Source organism: Neodothiora populina (assembly GCF_041146345.1).
Source record: "Neodothiora populina strain CPC 39397 chromosome Unknown canker_contig_1, whole genome shotgun sequence".
NCBI lineage: Eukaryota > Fungi > Ascomycota > Dothideomycetes > Dothideales > Dothioraceae > Neodothiora > Neodothiora populina.
Genome location: NW_027191419.1, coordinates 282,459 through 301,617, shown reverse-complemented (window position 1 = coordinate 301,617; position 19,159 = coordinate 282,459). Strand labels below are relative to the sequence as shown.

General features: G+C 49.8%; 2 protein-coding genes across 3 annotated transcripts; both read left to right on the top strand.

The window, feature by feature from the left end:
• Positions 1–949: 949 nt before the first annotated feature.
• Positions 950–1,940, top strand: AAFC00_000074 (mitochondrial 54S ribosomal protein uL15m; the record flags this gene model as incomplete). The annotated part of the gene is made up of 2 exons (XM_069347506.1): positions 950–1,272; positions 1,352–1,940. 2 exons carry the CDS (start codon positions 950–952, stop codon positions 1,938–1,940), a joined length of 912 nt encoding a protein of 303 aa, XP_069196259.1.
• A 6,538-nt stretch (positions 1,941–8,478) lies between these two features.
• AAFC00_000073 (uncharacterized protein) lies at positions 8,479–10,431 on the top strand (the record flags this gene model as incomplete). 2 transcript variants are annotated; one of them, XM_069347495.1, is made up of 1 exon in its annotated part: positions 8,479–10,431. In XM_069347495.1, the coding sequence occupies one exon, from the start codon at positions 8,479–8,481 to the stop codon at positions 10,429–10,431; it is 1,953 nt and encodes a 650-aa protein (XP_069196258.1). The 2 variants fall into 2 exon arrangements, with proteins under 2 accessions (XP_069196258.1, XP_069196257.1); XM_069347494.1 differs by having other exon boundaries at positions 8,662–10,431.
• Between the last annotated feature and the right edge of the window lie 8,728 nt (positions 10,432–19,159).

Below are 19,159 nucleotides of genomic sequence, written 5' to 3'. Positions count from 1 at the left end.
CTCATGCGCCGCTGCATATTCGCCTTGCGTCTGAACTCTGAGGGCCATGGCCGAACATCTTGTACACCCAATGTGGTGACGCTGCACTGCCACTAAAGGAGATGAGCGATCACGAGAAAGCCTCATATGCCCACAAGGGACATACAGCGGTACAAGCTAAAGTGAATGAAGGGATTGACAGGCCGGTGACACGAGGACTTTGGGTGGCTTGCACCTTCGTACTCTACAAAGTACATGTAGTCAGCACCAGCCTCCAGACAGACAGATAGACCGACACGATCCCTCAACTGCTTGGCAGGCACAGGGAATGTTCTGTAGGTCAATCAAGGTGGAGCGACTGCATGGCTCCATCCATTCGGATCCAAGGCTCTAGTGGTACATTCGTACAGTAGAGACCACAAGTACAAAACCTTGTGTAGATTCAATTCGTACATGACACTTGTGTGAGTGCATAGCATAGGGGGCGAGATCGTAGATGATGGTGGCACCACATGAGTATGCTCCAGGATGCTGCTAGGGGAACACGAAGGATGCAGTCTTCGGGAGACATTCGTCCAAGCATCCGCATACGAAATACGAGAAAGCGAAAGGCTGCGCAACAATGCACATGACACCGTGACATGTCATCCCAGATGATCGTGCTTGTCAATCGCCGGTGTGAGCTGTAGACAAGTCAGGCAACTTATCTATCTTAGTGAAGTGGATACAAACCCTGGAAGATATGGCCCGCCCGAGAGGGGTGCTGTGTGCACAGGCCATGCAGCCAATCGATACATAAGATGTACTTGTGTGTTGTATGAGCTCTGGGTGGATGCATAGACCATGCATAACAGATCCACGTGACCCTTGTGCAAGCAACGCCGAGGGATTCGAATTGGCAAAAGATAACCTCAACTTGAACAATCATACAGTACAGCGGCAAACAACACCTGCAGAGAGCAAGTCCAAGATGCCGCCCCGACTGAACCTGCTCGCTCGAGCAGCGCAACCGCAATCGCACACCTCAGTCGCCTCCTTCCTCGCTCCCTTCCTCCGCCAGGCCCAACACCAGCAGCAGCAGCAGCGCTCTGCATCCATTCTTTCAACCCTTTCCGACACAGACGGCGCCTACAACAAGCGGATACGAAGGGGTCGCGGTGCCTCTTCTGGCAAGGGCAAAACATCTGGACGTGGTCACAAGGGTCAGAAACAGCACGGTAAAGTGCCCAGGAACTTCAATGGAGGTCAGACGCCCGAGGTGGTAGTGCATGGAGAGAGGGGATTCGAGAACCAGTACGTTGCATTGATTCAGGACAATACCGGAAAAAAGATGTGAGAATAACTTGAGGCTGACGGAATGAACTTCGTGCAGTTTCTCTGTTGACATGTCGCCCGTGAACCTCGATCGCATTGCGCACTGGGTCTCCCAGGGTCGATTGGATCCGACCAAGCCCATTACCCTCAAAGAGCTCTGTGCATCACGCTGTCTGCACGGCATAAAGGACGGAGTCAAGCTGCTCGCGCGCAACACAACCGCTGCCGAATCGCCCATTTCTGTTCCCATCAACATTGTCGTGAGCCGCGCTTCCGCATCTGCCATCGCCGCTGTGGAAAAGGCCGGCGGCACTGTCACCACTCGTTACTACACTCGTCCCGCCATTTCGCGCATCCTCAAGGGCGAGACCGATCCCATCAACAGTCTGCTGTCCAAGAAGTCAGAGGCTGAGGAAGCCGCCGCCGCCACCAAGAACTACAGATACAGACTACCGGATCCCGCCAGCAGAAAGGATCTCGAATACTACCGTGATCCTGCTCACAGGGGCTACCTGAGTCATCTCGTCGCAGAGGGCCATGGACCTTCGCTGTTCTTCAAGACTCCTGGACTCGGCCGTGCGGACCGGGCCAAGATGACCTCCAAAGGTGGCAAGGTTGTGGGCAAGAGTGAGAACAGAGTCTGGTAAATTACAAAGTGACCAGGGGTCGCGGTGAGAAACATGCCGCGTCCTCAAAGGCACCTGACAGGATTTTCGACTCTTCTACGAGAAAGTGGAAGAGAGGAATATGTATCAATAACAAAACACAAGGCGGTTCCTTCTTTTCGTGCTCATACAGCGACGAGAAAGCATGTACGGGGATCGAATGTCGACATCATCATTTCCACAATATTTGTTCCCTTCCTACTGCTTAATCTTGTCGTGTGCGCCTCAAACAAAGCATACATACCCCTCGCAATGCAAGACGCGGAACATTGGTGTATCGGACCGTGGTCGTACAGAATTCAAACCCACTATCGAGGTGAAAGCTGCCATCTGCTTTAGATCTCCAATAGTTACCTAGGGCCCGCCGGTGCGTTGTACAGCTTAGAGAGGGAAGGCACGTACCCGACGATTCACGTACACTGGTAGCGTGACACAATAATGCAGGGGCATGGTGATGACGAAAGACCAATCGTGAGATGCAGCCGCCAGGAGAAGAAGAAAAAGCAATAAGACCACAACGATCTTGCCAAAGTTTTCTAGAATCCTGCTTGCACTACAGTGTCACAAGTGTTTGTGTGAGTATCCTTGCCAGTCTCGCGGACTGTTTCGTGTGACCAACGCTACCTTGAAGGTATATCGTCAACATTTCGTGCAGGAAGGTACGAGGTCTAGTGGGATAGATACAGCAGGTTGCAAAGGAGAAGCGCCTCGCATGCACTGCTGAGACTGGACATGAGGGTCGACGGCAACCTCATCACCTTCGCTCTTGCCGTAGGACTTGTCCTGATCGCGTTGCTTGCTGGCCCCACATGGTGAGCACTTTAGGCCGCGAAGGACAAGAATGCTTGAAGTACATTGCGTCTTTGTCGCGACCATGTTGTGACACCGCAGGAGGGTTACCGCTGACACCGAAACTTGGCCAAAAGCTGTTTCACTACTCTGCCCAGGCCAGGCCAGTCCATGCTAGAGTCGTATACTTGAAGCTTACCGGTGTGGTCCTTTCGCGTTGGCAAGGAGAGCAAAGGGGCTGTCGGGAATACAAGGTATTTCTGCAAGATGTTGAAAGCGTAGTGGCAGTTGTATTACAAGTGGAGTCGAGGTCGTCCTGGTCATGGTCTCCAAGCTGCACTGCTGACCGTCGGACTGACGCTACAGGGCTGAGTGGAGCATTTTATGTGTCTCAAGCCTCATCCTATCGATGTGGAGATCTCAGAGACACGTCCAGTAATCGCAATTACTACCCTACCTTTCCATCTTCCTTCATTATCGTATAGGAATGAACCAAGTGGCGCGACTGGGAGTCTAATTGTACTATGTTGAATCTACAATTGCCTCGCAAATAAATCAGGACGACAAGCCGAACGTCTTGCAGACGTAGTTACCTACAATAGTAACGGTCACGTGGTAGAACAAGTTTCAGGCTGATTAGTATCTACCCGTGTGTCTGCTCGGCGAGCCGTATCTATGATTCTTGCTGCAGGCAAGCGACGCAGATGATGTCTGTAGGTACAGCAGTGACCGATGCGGTCGCAATCGAACCATGCGTGCAGAACTATCAGCACCAAGGCAGACTACAATGCACCTACATTCGTCAAACATGTCGGAGTCGCAAACTGTAGAGCGCGGGCGAGAGGCTGAGCGCGTTTACGACTGAGTCAGGGTCGATTGCTCTGATGATCGAGGCGAACACAGATTGCATCAGCGGCGATAACGAGATGTGCAACGAAGAGACCGCTGTGTTAACGCCCGTGATTGCTGCTCATGTCCAGTGCTTTTCCGAAGTGCGACGGCGTAGAGTCTCAAGAGCATGGCCGACGGTCCGTATTCTTCAAGGTGATCGTAATATGGCATAAGCATTGATACTTCGACGGTAAAGTACTGCACAGGCCCCAGAATGCGGCAACAAGGCTTGCTAGGTGCAATCAACTCTCGTTGCGTTAGTCAATACGAAATCCTAGGATAGTGGGATCTAAGACATGTAGTGAGAATCGGAGGATGGGCGTTTCTCCGCATGCAAGCAAACCCGCCCGTGGAGGGCAGAACTTTGGTAAAAGTATCGATCATCCAGGCCAGACATGAAGCAGATGATCAAGCAGCGGAAGAGCCATATGGTCCAATAAAGAGTGGAAACGGTGAGAACGGTGCGTACGATAAGTACACAATGGTGTGTGTAGAGTAAATAATTGCGGAGCGCTCAGCCTCTGCACGCTTGTAGATCTGTATATTGGCGAGAAAAGTAGGCAACCTTGACGAGTCACTTTGTCGTTTGTGGACGAAGAAGCTACAAGCAGGGATGAGGCGCAAAGTGGAGGTGCAACAACGGTGAAGCTTGGTGCATAATAATCCCACAAGGCGGTCAACGGACGCTGACCATGGAGACCTACGGCTTGTCAACCATAACAAGACGCTTGCAAAAGCCACGCGCGATCAGTAGTCTCGGCCTCCAGCAACAACTCCTGATAACGAGTTTTTTTTATACCGAAGTCTGTCCAACCAGCAGAGGGCAAGTGGGAAATGCAAAGCGGAGACGCCATGTAATGATATACACCTTTCGATCAACGTGTCATCATCGCCGACCAACCAACTAACCAACGAGCGAACCAACCGAGTATCAAAGTCGAAGAGGAAGAGAAAAGTAAAGAGGAACATGCACAGGCTTCTCTCGTCGTAAATTGTACCGTGTCGTGGAACTTGTCGCAACGGTCTTCGCGAACGGGCTCATGAAGCTGACGGAAGTGTGACAAGGATGTTGTGAGTCTTGCATTTGCCGTACCCGATCACGAGAGACGTGCTACTTACTTTCGAAGCAGGAAGCCGCTATTGATGCTTCGCAAGGGGGAAAGGGTAGAAAAAGTTCTCCAGCCGTGCGGAGTAAGTGGAAATAATGGGCTTGCTGATCCGTGACCCGCACGAAAGTGTCCTTGATACAGGTTCGCGTGAGTGCTTCGCGACCACTAACGACTGCAAAGCCTCGGCATGATTGCGTGTCGGACAGACTATCCTGGACTAGACTAGGTAAGTATATAAGAAGAGTGAGCACGATCTGTCGAAGATACGACGTCGGGTCCGAGTAATGGACCCAGAAGAAGGTTCCGCTGGTATTGGGTATGCGGCACTGAAAAGAAGTGGGGAGATTGTTTGGAAAGGAGAGTTGCCTGTTGGCACAGGGTCTGCCAATGCGGCTAGCGAGACGTCGTGATTGGTCATCTGCTGGCGGCGGTCTCGGGTAAAGACCACAGTCACACTGTTTGCGAATATTTGCCCTGCTCGGCCTGGTTGTAGCTCCACCGGACTGCAGCGTGTGACGTGAAACTTCTGGCTCGTCGTTATTAGCCAAAAGCTGGCCGCGTATATCGACATACTGATGCACGCGGCAACGCATTGTTATTGGTAAATGTATCTAATTCAAATGAGACCCAGTCCTTGCACCACTCTTTTCTCTGCTTCGGCAAAGACCGTCCTCGTCTCACGCCGATGGAATCTGAGACGTCTCTCATGATCTCGCCGAATTTTCCTCAAGACTACCTAAGTTATCATAAATGCGCACGGGCATTGAATACTTGTGCACCTTGCTTGTTCTCAAACGTTGACGCGCCTGCGCGAGGGCGTTCTGAACCTCATAAAGGTTATCAAAGTGGTTAGTCCTCCATGCACTGATAGAGTCGCGCTTTTCCCAAAGCGTCCAGGCTTGGGATCCAACACTGCAAAGGCTAGGGCATGAAGTAGTCATGTCCAAATACAGTACATGTACAAACAGGGTCCTCAGCTACTGTCATTGGCTGTAAACCGCGGACTTCAGATCTTTTCGAACTCCAAGAATCGTACTGTACATGGTATTCGCCAGTTGTGAAATTACTGCCATGACCTCGGGATAAATGCTCGGAAGTGGCTGATCACAATGGTTTTAGTGGTAGGCCAGACGAGCTGTGGCGTCCGGTGTCCAAGCAAACACCGTGGTAAGCATCGCTAATACATCTGTCTATATGTGTACGTAATGGTCAGCTGCTGGTCGGGTGCCCAAAGTTACAATGATGTAGATGATTCAAGCGGCCCCCATGTGTGAGAGGATTCCCCATGCACAGCGTGTGACAACATGTCGTCGGGCCAATGTACTGTAAAGTATCCTTGTACGAACTGGCGTAGGAGCATAGTTTCGATGTAGAGTGGTTCACGATAGTCTATTCAAGACTCGTGGTGGCGACTGTACGAGCAAGGTCGCAGCAACCTTATTCGTCCTCCCTGGCGTTCCAAAGCTGTGGCGGGCCCATATCCACAGTAGCCCACAAGCGAGAGTTGCAACGGTCGCGCTGCTGATCGTGATTTGTAGCACTGAGACGGGCAGCACAGTGGAGAACCATGGTGATGAGTCAGCATACAATTTGTATTTTCTCCTCGAGATTTATTATTCCAGCGAACGGGGCGGCTGCGGTCGGTGTAGCTTCCGGTAGTACTAGTAATTCGACAAAATGGACAACCATCGTCAGTAGCTTCGTACCTTATTCACTAACGAAGCGAGACGAATGTGCAAGTCCTGGTCTAAGCAAAGTGCGCTAAATCCCATCATTGGCCTGTATGGCACAAGGATTTAGAGTTCATAGCATTCGCCCTTGCAGATGTATGCTGCACGATGCTGTTAATCCAGAAGTGTGTGTTGATGAGACAACGACAAGCACGACCTAGCCTCACACACGGTACAGACAGGGCGATAGTTACGCTTGTGGTAAACTTTGCAGTCACGAAGGATCCGTCATTGGACAATTACACTCTGCGCGAGATGGTGTCGCGATCAGCGAGGTACTCTGTAGCATGATTCGAGACCGATGTGATGCTTCCACAACGACTCTTCTCCTATTCGCAAGTACTGTACCCCGTACGCACGGTGTAGCCTCGTAAGTTGACACAGGATTTGAAGCGGACCGTGAGGATTCTAGCAATGCAAGGCGTTGAAATCGAACCGATAAGCATTCCTATGGTCCACTCGGACCATTTCCCAGGGAAGCAGCAAATCAAATATTGAAAGACAATAATATGTGCAGAGAGAGAGAACCTGAGCCGACGTAGAGCAGGGCCTAAATCATATCGGTTGCATGACCATAGTAATTGGCTGGGCGTTTGATCCCCCCCCCCCTACACAACAAAGTGGGGGGGGTGGAGGGAAGGGTGTCTAAAGGATGAGCTGGCCCAAGATCGACTTTAGCTCCCGTAACCAGCATTCTAAATCAAAAAAAAGTTGAGGCAGTCGCATCGGCGTTGGCGCATGCTGTCCCAAGCCATCAGACGATGGAGCCAGCGTCGTCACTCTACGGGTTTATGGTCAATAGTCTAGGAGTCTTTCGTCACAGCTGAAACGGACGGATGATGGCTGCTTGCAAGCATCTCTCTGGCGGTGCGACGCAGGAATGGTTTGCCGAGCCTTGAATCCACTGGATCTGCCATGGGCTTGGCGAATCATAGCCCGCGCAGTTCGATTGTCTTATGTCCAAAGTCCCAAACGTGCACGCAAAAAAGATGCTTGAAGCCGCGGCGGGTCATGCACCGTAGACAAGGCCATGACCGATAGGATGCCGTCAAAAGAAGCGACGGCTGAGGCTGGCTGCTGCCGGTAGTCGCCTGCTGTCCTTTTGGGGCGCATGGCAGGGCAGCTGAATTGATAGCAAGCTGTGTCAGTATCAAGTAAAGGCCAGGGATAACACATAGCGCTGCTAGAGTCCGACATGGGATTTCTTTTTGCATAGGACAGGTTGTGCGGGCGGCACACGGTCATATCCTCCTGTGATGGGGCAGAACGCTGATTTGCCAATATCCGTCTAGCCCGGCCGCTGTTGCTGGGTCCAGCTCGGCGTGAGGAAGCCGTGGATCTGATGTCAACGTTGGCCCTGACCCTCTCCTTCCATTTCCTTCCTGCGCCTCTTGCGGTGAGGTCTTGGAACTTCCATGTCTGGAACCAGCCGGACCTTGATTCAGACTTCACGCGAAGCCATCCTCATGAACGTTTGCCCAGCGCCATCAGCTCCGCCGCTGTTCCGATGATCATGGCGCGGAAGAACAGGCCTTCATGCTATTGCTGTCTGCCTACGTGCATACGTGATGTACCCAAACAGTTGCTTCACACTTTCCATGATTGCTAACCCTCGCTCCACTAAGGCCGCAGTGTCATGTCGCTTTTGCTACCCGTATGCTTGTTCCTGTCTTGACCCGAAAGACCGCCAGCATTTCTCGTCGCTGTCATACATGTACATGCCTACCTGTCTTGACTTGACTTCCTTTTCACTCCTTGCTTCTCCTTCTTCACATACTTTCAACAGTTTGGGAACCCCCGCTCGATCTAGTTGTCGTTGTTGTTGTAGTCGCCATTCACACATCTTCAACTTCACTTCACATCAATCTTGACCTGCAATGTCCAAGAGCAATCCACCATCGTGATTCTTCACTGTTTACTTCATCCTTGCCGCCTTCCTCTTCGACATCACACGAATCTCATTTGCTCTGATTGGACCTGATCAAAACACTTTCTGATTCCATGCTGAACGCACTATCATCCCGACCCATGCATCCAGCACCAATCGTCCAATTTCGTAATCCCTTCAGCCAGTTTCATCGACCTCAGAGCTATTACAATTACGACTTCGACGCCCTCTCTCCTTCTGCTGGATGTGAAAAGACAACGCCGACGAACTATAGACCGCTAACTCCACCTCCGGAGATGAATACCGTAGCGACCAATCTGCAGCACTCTCAGTATCCTTACTGTGGGGAGAAATCAAATAGTTCGACAAGGTACGCTGTGGGTCACCCGAGATACGATTCTGGATATCACTATCAGGCTGCTGCTCTTGAAGGCTCTATGGGCAAAGCAGATGTTGCGCCTAACACCACCAACAAGCCACGAAGTCCAGTGTTTCTACAGCATCCGAAACCGCATGACTCAAAGAAAGAGTCTCGTATGAGCAGCATTGCGCCGTCACTCCAGATTCCACGATCCGTCAACAACAGTCAAGGCAGCCTAGCCGAATTGGCAGCTCAGATTACATGTCTTTTCTGGTTCGAGAGCTCCGCGACTCTTGGGCTTGCTGAGAGCTTCGCAACTTACAAGCATGCGGTGCAACCTCTAGTGCCAGATGCAATTCCAAGCACTGGGTTTCGCAAATGGGTGACGACTATTTTGTCGACTACGCAGGTGGCTCAGAATGTGATCATACTCGCCCTGCTTTTTGTGTACAGGTTGAAGAAGCTCAACCCCTCGGTCAAGGGCAAGCCAGGTAGCGAGTACAGACTTTTGACTGTAGCTTTGATGCTGGGAAATAAGTTTCTAGACGACAACACCTATACCAACAAAACATGGGCCGAAGTGTCGGGCATCTCTGTTTCTGAAGTTCATGTTATGGAAGTCGAATTCCTGAGCAACATGAAATACGCCTTGTTCACTTCAGCCGAAGAATGGGACCAGTGGCAAACAAAACTTGGGATGTTCGCCAGTTTCTTCGATCAGGCATCACATGTACCTGCAATGCAATCATCTACCGGAGCTCTAGGCATCACACTTCCGTCACCACCAATATCAAACCACGCTTCCCCGCCATATTCTGGAAGTCATACTCACCCCCAGTATGCCAAATCCGTTACCCCTTCGATTGCATCTACACCCAATCCCTCACCGCTCGGACCTATTCCAAAGTTGCATTCGCAGAGCACTCGCAAACGAAGCTTGGACGATGCCTCTGTCTCCCAGCCTGCGAAGAGACATGCCACGACCAATTCCAATTATGGCCAGACTTTCCCATCTGGTTCCAATGCTCTCACATATAACCAGAGCGCATTCTTGCCTAGAGTACCTTTACCAAGCCTTGGGATCCCACTCTCCCAATCGAACGCTGTCACACCTCAGAGTGGCACTGCGGAGCATCAGCAGCAGATGCTTCCTCAGCTGCCTCCTTTGAACTACAACCAACGTTCATATGGGTCCACTCCAGTACCGACCACTTCCTGGACTTCAACACCATCTATGACCGCCTCGGTCAACCATTACCAGCCACCGGTGCAGCTCACACCAGTTTCCCAAGGGCTGACACAGCCACGTCATCAGAGCCCATATCCTGGCTCGGCTGGCGTGTCCCCAACCCATGGAGGTCTCTCGGCTACTGGTCAGACTCTTTCATCTCAATTATCGCCTTCATACTACTTGGAGCAGCGCAATAGTCCATATCGCCCAATTCGCAGTGTCTCCACGTTACTCGTCCCCCCACCTCAGCGCACTAGGGATCAGCCACAGCACGTCTGTCGTGATCAGATGCACTATCAGCCACTGGGTAGACCTCAAGAACTTCAGACTGGACAATTACCTTATATTGCTCAGAATCAATGGATCGATGGCAATCACCAGACATCGGCTACAGCATATCAGTGGCCAAGCTTTCTGCCCAGCTACAACCAGCAACAGCTTCCTTTGCCCACCCCTTCATTCGGCAGGACTTAAGAAGTTCATGTCATTTCTTCATTACTTCGCAAAATGGTTTCTTGCGCTGGTCAAGGCTACCAAAACCATTTGCTTTTTTGTTTTTTTTTGTTATCTTTAAGCGTACACAGCGGAACATAGCATACCCGGCGTTAACGACTACATGGCTGCAGGCTATAAGCATATTGCGGGAATGCAGCATTGCATTATTACAGGCGTTCGTACGGGCACAAAGATACCACGGTTTAAGCAGGGGCATGCGTACGATGCAGAGCTAGAACTAGTATAAAGCTCTTACATATTGTACCTCATGCATCAAATGAAATGATAGCAAATTTTACGATTCAATACCCGTTAGTGCTCATTGCACTGCCTCCGATCTTCGTCAGCATCTCAAATGCTTCATATGGTCGTCACTCGTGCCACTGGTTTGACATCTTGGTAGTCGACGCTAATGCGTCCATCGGTTGGACGCTTCTAATCGTCATATCCGAGGATTTGTGGATAATAACGCTGTTATCCGGGCTGATGCGAAAATAAAGGATCAGCCTTGGCTTTAACTCGGCTGCCCCAAGTGTGTCTCTTCGTCCGCAATACAATTCCCGGTCACCCTTCCAAGACGCTCGAACCACCAAAAAGAACAAATAAAGATAAGCGTTACCAAACTTTGGTCGAGGGGGGCTAGCAAGGATATTGGCCATCCATTCCGAATGCAAAATTTCGTTGTATCGAGTCCGGTGCAAGTATCTTCTCTCTAAGTCGGAGCTGAGGTAGTCACCAAGCCTGCTTTCCCTGATATCCGAGTTCGTGGAATCGCTAGCATGACACGTTTATACATGACACTATACTCGTCTAACTATACTCGTCTGAACTCAGGCGCCCACATCATAGTATAGCCCACATGCGCCAGGCTGCGCTCTGCAGGGTCCGTCTCAGACGAGCAATTAGAGGTCTTTCCACTGCAACATGAGATCGAATCATCGTGTATGCAATGCTTTTAACAAAGCGCGAAGAGAGAACATATGTGACAACGAATCAGAAGTTTGTTGGCTAAGAACTGCAACTACAGTATGGGCACATCTCGGTTGCGTGGCACCTACGGATGTGCTATACTTGTCTTGAACATGCTCCGATTAAGGAGACTTTACAGGCAATCTATCCATGCTTGTGGAACCTGGCTTCATAACAGCCTGCGCCATTTCGATGTGGATACTCCGGACAGAGCTAAATACAAGTAGTGAAACCGAAACGTGCAAGTCCATTATCTTGCATGGACTTTTGCTTGCAAAGGTGAACGGTACGGTGCGTACGTGCGCATCGGCAGGTGAGGTACTTTAACAGGTAAATGCGCCTGAAAACCTCGGTATCATTTCGCGGCACGAGCGGGTAAATTTGTATAGACTATTTCAACGTACTCTATAATTGAACCTCCACATCATAATACACAGGTAGCATAAAAATTGTCACGTCAGCCACCCTGCCACAGGTATGCTATACGCTTGTCGTACCTGGCACTGGTGCCGCTTGCCGTGGTCTTGATGATTATCATCAGGGCGAAGGAAAATTCTGGCTGTCGCGTGGAGCTCTTCGTTAGTGCAGAACTTCTCCGAGGCACCGTGCCTTGTGAAGGATGACGCATACCTAGCTACCTGAGGCGCGTATCGTGTATGTAAATCATCAACGACAGCCGGTACGAGTACATTGAAGATACTGTACATACTTCGACGCGCTCGTAAGTTTTGCAGCTTATTTCTCCGAACACGCATGAACACGCTTGCACCTTTTGCGAAATACACTTGTACAACGGAAGCAAATGTTACTCCAAACGATGTGCCCCCTCGGCCAAGGTGCAGTGGGTAACATCCAGATGATCCGTCGGTTCCACTCGTGCGAAACTCATTGGACCGGAGAAAGACATTGTGAACCCGACTATGCCCTGAGGTCTCCCAGACAATTATTGCTTAGTGACAACGTCCGTTGAAGATCAACCCAATGACTGCATTCATCATACAGTACAGCATGCAGGACTACGTCCTCATCTCGTGCCTTTGTCCTATGATCATATCCTCGAAGCACGACACTCACATCGGTATAATGCATTTCTTAATCACACCGTATCTCGCATACCTTAGGCTTCTAACACTTTCTTGGCATATGGCCTGACATCGTATCCAGGAGCAGGACCGTGATCTTATCGACGAAATGCCATGGACAATAGCTCTGTGGGGCGGGCAGGGCTTCTAGAATCACACTTATTTCTTCTCATATACCCCAGACCCTGCGCAGTACTCCACCCTGGACATATCCTTTTGGGGAACCGTATTGATCATACAGTACAGTACCCTTTCAGTGCTGTGAAAGCGAACACGAAATATCGAATGACCACGCACGCCACTTATAGTCACAGAGAGCTGGGGAGACAACGCCTCGTACTGATGACCATTCAACTCCTTCAGGTGGGAGATGCAACCTACTAACATTGGCTAGCATCAGGGTGTTGACAAGGCACTGGTAAACACGCACTTTGCAGAGGCAATAAACGCATGCAAAGGGGTGTGCATGATTTGTAGCCCTCAAGACCACATGCCTACTAAGGGTGAACCATTTTCGATTCTTGTGAATCGTGTACCTCCGTGCCGCGTGAAATTGCATCTTACAAGGACACGAATGCGCTTACGAGTCCTTGAATCGGCTTGGATCATTTCCACCAATGAACAGAAACTGGATCGACCCCAATGTCCATCATGAAAGCGATTGCAAGCATTCGTCGAGTGTCCGTGGTTTGGGACCACGTTGTAGCCCATAGCATCAAACATCGACTACCCGACCGAAGACGCAGGATATTTCGGTCCTGCCGCCAATCATTTGCACGTATATGAAGAAGAACGGGGCGATGCGCCCGATGACTTCGAGATAACAGCCTCTGCTTCATGTTTAAAGGTGGTTCGATTCTCGCGCCTATTGATGCGATCCATCTTCAAGGCAGGACATGCGACCACAGGCTGCTTCACTGGACTCGAGAAGCCTCGGAGATGGTCCTGGCAGAAGTCATGTCACCTTTTTCGTATCTTAAGGTAGCCACCAGGATACTTCACCCGAACGTCTTCATACCTTAGTTCTGGCTTGCTAGCACTCCTCTCGTATAATACTCATGTCAGTCTTGATCAGTGCCTAGCAGTTGTGTCATTGGATTGATGATGGAATATCATATGTATAGTGATTTTAAGTACATTGTGTTCAGATGGTAAAGCCCCTCACTACTTCGAATACACTTTCAACTGTCAAGAAGAAATGGCCGAGGCTTTGTTGCTACACGAGGCTTTCATCATGACTAGGCCTCAAGGCGTACATACCCACCAAGAGAGAGCTCTTCCCTTCCTGACCTCCACTCGGTCTGTTCCATATTCAACTGTGTTACACCAAGGGCTGCAAACAACTTAGTGTTCCAAACTTGTCCTCGAAGAGCAACAGCCTTCCTGTCCTTGATCCCACACCTGAATCAGCAGCATAGGTCCGTCTTTGTCCCCAACGATTGAAGCACTGCAGCCAGTGCCTGCAATGTTCAAATCCACGCCCTATAGCCTATGAGCTAGGTGTGTCTTTAGTGCCCCCAGGACTATCGGAGAAAATATCCGGCATTTCATCACGAGGCAGCAATCATGTATCATATATCCACAGCGCGAGGTACCGCTCCTTCGACAATCAGCTGCCATATGAAGACGAATGATATGCGATACTTCCAACTTTATAATTGCTGGTAGCGATAATGTGTTGCTCGATCTGATCACGAATCAATGTGCGATAAATTGATCCTCCTCACTTCATCGGTTGGAAGGCCTGAGGACCAGTCGTGAACAGGAGAATCTGTGCTGGCACACTGTCATCATGAAATCAAGATCAACAGAAATGTCATCATATACATATGGTGATGTAGGAGGTCATGTCGTTGCCATGTCATGTCAGCAGATGATGTGTGGCAATATGGACAGGGTCCCCCTCTATCATTTGGCATAGCAACATCCAGATGTCGTGCGTTCCGACCTTGTGGCTCAAACTGCCTGACCGCGCATGCGCACATGTATTGACATGATCATGACCTGGCATCACAATGCAGAGCAGCTGCACAAATACAACATCCGACTGCATCTGGTCCTTCGCCAACAACAAATCTTGCGGTCAATTTGACTGAAGTTGAGGGAACATATCATATTTATATTTCAAAAAGGGTGGCAAAAGAATAGATTGTCTCGACGGCTTACAACATTGCTATATTAATTCTGTACAGAGCTTTATGATTGCCTTCAGGGATAACAGCAACAAACGCCTTTCATGCCGTTTCATTCGCATCTCGAGCGTACATTGCGCTGATGGGGTATAGGACTGGGGCCGTACTGAGGCCGTACTGGGACAGTCATGTAAAGTAAACAAACAAGAAAAGGAAGGAAAGGACAGAACAAAGAGCGAGCCGAACATTCGGCCATGACAAAATGAATATGATCTGTTCGTGTCGGATTACCGAAGCAAGATCAGACCGAAAGAAAACGACATCAGGACTGCTGAAAGCGAACCCAAGGTCCTGACAGAACCACTAGTACTATCGAATGGGCTACCGCCCCCAGTGCTAGAGCTGTCTACTGATGCGTCACTTGTGGTCGCAGAGGGTGATGAGGCTGTCTCTTCTGGCGGGGCAGTGGCTCCAGTAGTAGCATCGTGTAGGACGTCAATGCCACTACTCGCGGCACTTGATTTGGTCGCGGCGACTGGCGCTGCTGTCAGTGTCGTACTAGCAGTAGCTGTACGCATGGCTGCTGAGGACATCAAGCTGGTGGAAGACATAGGCGAAGAAGTATCCACGAGGATACCGCTGGTACTTAAGGGATCTGCGCTAAGTATCATGGTGCTCGTGCCGATCGACTCCGACTCAGCTTGCTTAGATGCAGTGGGAGTACTTCTCGTAGCCGATGAAGTGGCCGAAGTAGCGCTGCTGGCGTCATCTCCAGCATCAGCATCTCCAGCATTTGGACAGACTCTTAATACACCTTGGTTATTAAGCATAGCACTGATGATGTTATCTTCCGAAACATCACCCGCGCATGTTTGCTTAACGGAGGCACTCAAAGTGGTCAGCGCAGAGATGCAGGACTTGGAGCATTTGCCGTTGGTGAAGTCGGACGATTCACAGCCGTCGATGTGTGAGCTATAGAGCTGCTCGCAGTCGGATGGGAGATTGGAAGCCCGAGGTGTGAAGTCCTCGAGACGGACTGCTGCGGTGACCTGCAGAAAGAACACCAAGGCTGCCGCCGAATAGAAGCTGAGCTGTGGATGATGCATGAACATGAGGATTTATAGCGTTGATTTTTTAAGGATCGTGTTTTGTATCCGACGAGGAAAGATGTGTAGACCAACACAATGCAATCAGGTAAAGGAAGAGCAGTGAAAGTGTGACGTTGCGCAACTCTTCGTAGACGCAATAGTTTGGCAGCTTAGAAGTGATGAAACGCACCGCCGTTGAAACACTGATGGAGCGTTGATGGTGTTTCCAAATGCTTGATACGCAAGGGTCTATGTCAGAAGAGACGAGCCACACAAATTCCACGAGCCTGACGGAGGTAATTAAAGCGTGAAGGTGTACCCGGATAGAGAAAAAGCGACTGTCGATGCAAGCACCAGGCTGCAAGGGAGACGTTATGTGAGTTGTGGACAGGGAGCTCTATATGCGAGCCGAGTAGTAGGATACACCAAAGCAAAGAGGGTATTAACTAATCAAACGAATGCCGTTTGGATTTGGAAGAGTGATCCGAAACGCAGTACAAGGCACAGCCTGTGATACTGACAGCCAACGAGTGTTAGGTTAAGAGGTCGACCTGAGCCAGACTAATGATTGTAAACAGGCGTTGGTATGGGAAAAAACAACGATCAAACTACTCTTGCATGACATCGGAAAGCGCTCTATAAACTAGTCACCCTTTTGACGGTGCCTGCACCGGGTGATCAAGGTAGGTAAGGAATTTGCTGTAGAGAGGCAGTTCTTTAAATGAGGATGCGCAGAGGCATGGAGCATGACTCCTTAACGACCTGAAACACTGATGTCAGTATTCAGTAGCTGCACGCCAGATCTACAAGACGTTTCTGATTGGCTGTATCAGGCTTTAGCCTAGCAGTGATGCTACCCCTCAGCATAGGGGCCAAGCTCAAACCCCACTGATCTTCTAGAAGCTGGTTACGTTTCAGAGGGCAGGTATTGTGATAGACGAGTGCTTTCGGACTTTGTACTTTACGATGCTTATGTCTCGCCGAACTTTCGGTGGTATAAGCTTATGGACTGACAGTCATACAACACACTCCACCAGATTGATCAGAGGTCTTCCGCTTTTGATTGAGCTACTGTATGGAGCTCGCTATACCGATCTGTGGGAAAGTCAACTTCTCCCATTCTTACTGAGGATACTTGGGACGTGATCCTCGAGGGGCCGCAGCCTTCATCGCCAGAGCTGTTCTCCAGGGGGGCGGTCAAGGTAAGCTCCTACGAGAACCTGCTTACTAGATCGCCATGTGGCTCGACGATGTCGGAGCTGAGGCAATGCAAATTCTGAACTGATCTGCCTCAGAGCCATGCCACTTGAGGAGACATCAGAGTAATTCGAGTGTCATTAATGGCCGATTTTAATGATGGATATCACTTCAGATTCTCCTGGAGCTGCACTAAAGTACCGAGTGATCTATTTCTGAGCAAGGAGATCCTGGCATCATCTTCATATGATGACGATACGGTTGTAAGATACGTGAGTTTATGCACTTACAAAATCGACATTGCACATTACACAGCGTCGGTCCTTGCTGGACCTCTTGAGACCCTCGTAGTCATTTTGCTGATGTGCCTGTACCATCACTCTACTCCAAACGCTCCGTTATGGCATATCATTGCTTGCATTTACACATCGGAGCACACTCCTTTCCTGCGAGCAACCCTCGCAAAAGGCAGGACCATGAGGATAGCGACTTCGCGACACAGTCTGGCCAGAGCTGTACCATCCGTTCTATCGCCATGGACGGCATGTTGCCCATCGTATGGCCATGTGCTAACCATGTGGACGATTTAGATTAGGTCTTTTTGGTCATGCCACATCGCAGCCTCATCTGAGTTGTCCCACTCATCTGGTTCGTATATGATACAGAACGGACTGTTCCGCCTTCTTTGACCATCTCCTGTTTACTGCACGGTTATATGGCCTGACGAGGCAATTAGACATCAGATGAGTCTCCTCAAAGATCCTCCATAAGTACTGCCGTATGTCTTCATATATTTCAGTGGGAAAGTCGAATGCGCCCTATCTCACAATCCCCTGTGGCAAGCCTTCAGGGTCAGTCAGACGATTCCTTGGCATCAAACCGGATTTCTCGCTCGATGGTATCATCGAGCTTCTCTGGATGTCACTGATCAAGCTGTCTTCGTCACCCTACAATCACTTTTTGCTTCCCCACCTCACTTTCTGTATGTTCTGTCATAGTAGACATGAGGTGAAATCGGATATCGAGGAACAAGGCAGGCAATAAAGAGTGCAGAGAAGCGATGGCTAGGACCTCTATTAAGCCCTTTCTTTGTTATGATATATACCGACCTACTGCAGTCTATAGACGATACCATATTCAACTGGATCTCATGGCAAAGTGAGACTCTTTAAAACTTGGCAGAACGACATTCCTCAACACCTTGATTAATTTAATTGATAGACATGCTTATCTTTGCGAAACTAAGGCATGCCTTAATAGATAGCGGGATACCCGGTGGGCTAAAATGCGGTTATGATAGACATGTTGTAGATCACGCAAGCGCGTTAGCCGTCCGACGTTTGCTATGCCCCGGTACTAATGTTTCACATCAATTCCTAGCAACTGCTGTGCTGGATGAATTCGACTGCACTTCGTAGCTGTCTTTTCACTTTCGTCATATGAGGGGGATCATCATTGAACGAGATGCCCAGGAAGATCAGTCAATTAGGAAACTTTATGCGCAAAGCGCCGTAACTGTGCACTTCCGCATCGTTCATTGCAAAGGCTCAATTTCTGTTGACTTCATTCTGAACTGTATGAATGACTATGGTAAGAGGTAGGTTCACGCAAATTGTGGAAGCTGAGGTTGACAGCTACAGACACCTGGTATTTTCGAGTGAGTTCTGCATTTACTCTCGCATTGGTCGAATAGCTCAGGTCCATTGACATTGCTCGATCATTTCCATGCACGTCGCTTGGATGAACCACCTACAAAATGCACATGATTCACATGCTCAACGGTCATAATTCGACGTGACAGGCAACTCGACCAGACCGACTAGGTGCATCGCAGCAAAATTGGTGAGGCGGTGGGGAAGACGTTAGGTTTACCATGTTTTAATCTCCTATAGCCATCTCGACTGGTCCGCTAACACCAATGCCCTTCAGTATGCACCTGTTAGCGGTGTTGGTATTGGAGAACCATGCCATCTCACAGGCTATACCTTTTCTGTAGTATTGTTGGATCTAATAATCGCCGAACAACACGCTGAATGCTTTGACTGGGCTTACATGACCGATCACGCCACCCAGATGGAAGTAAGGGAGCGCTGAAGCGATGTCAGTCCAGCGAGCATCCATGCTCAGAAATCTTGACCAGACTCAGCAAGTACAGGGGAGGCCAGAATGTTGAAACGGCCGTTCGAATGCGTCTTGACAGCCAAATCACCCCACTTGGAGCATTACACTTCTCGAAGCG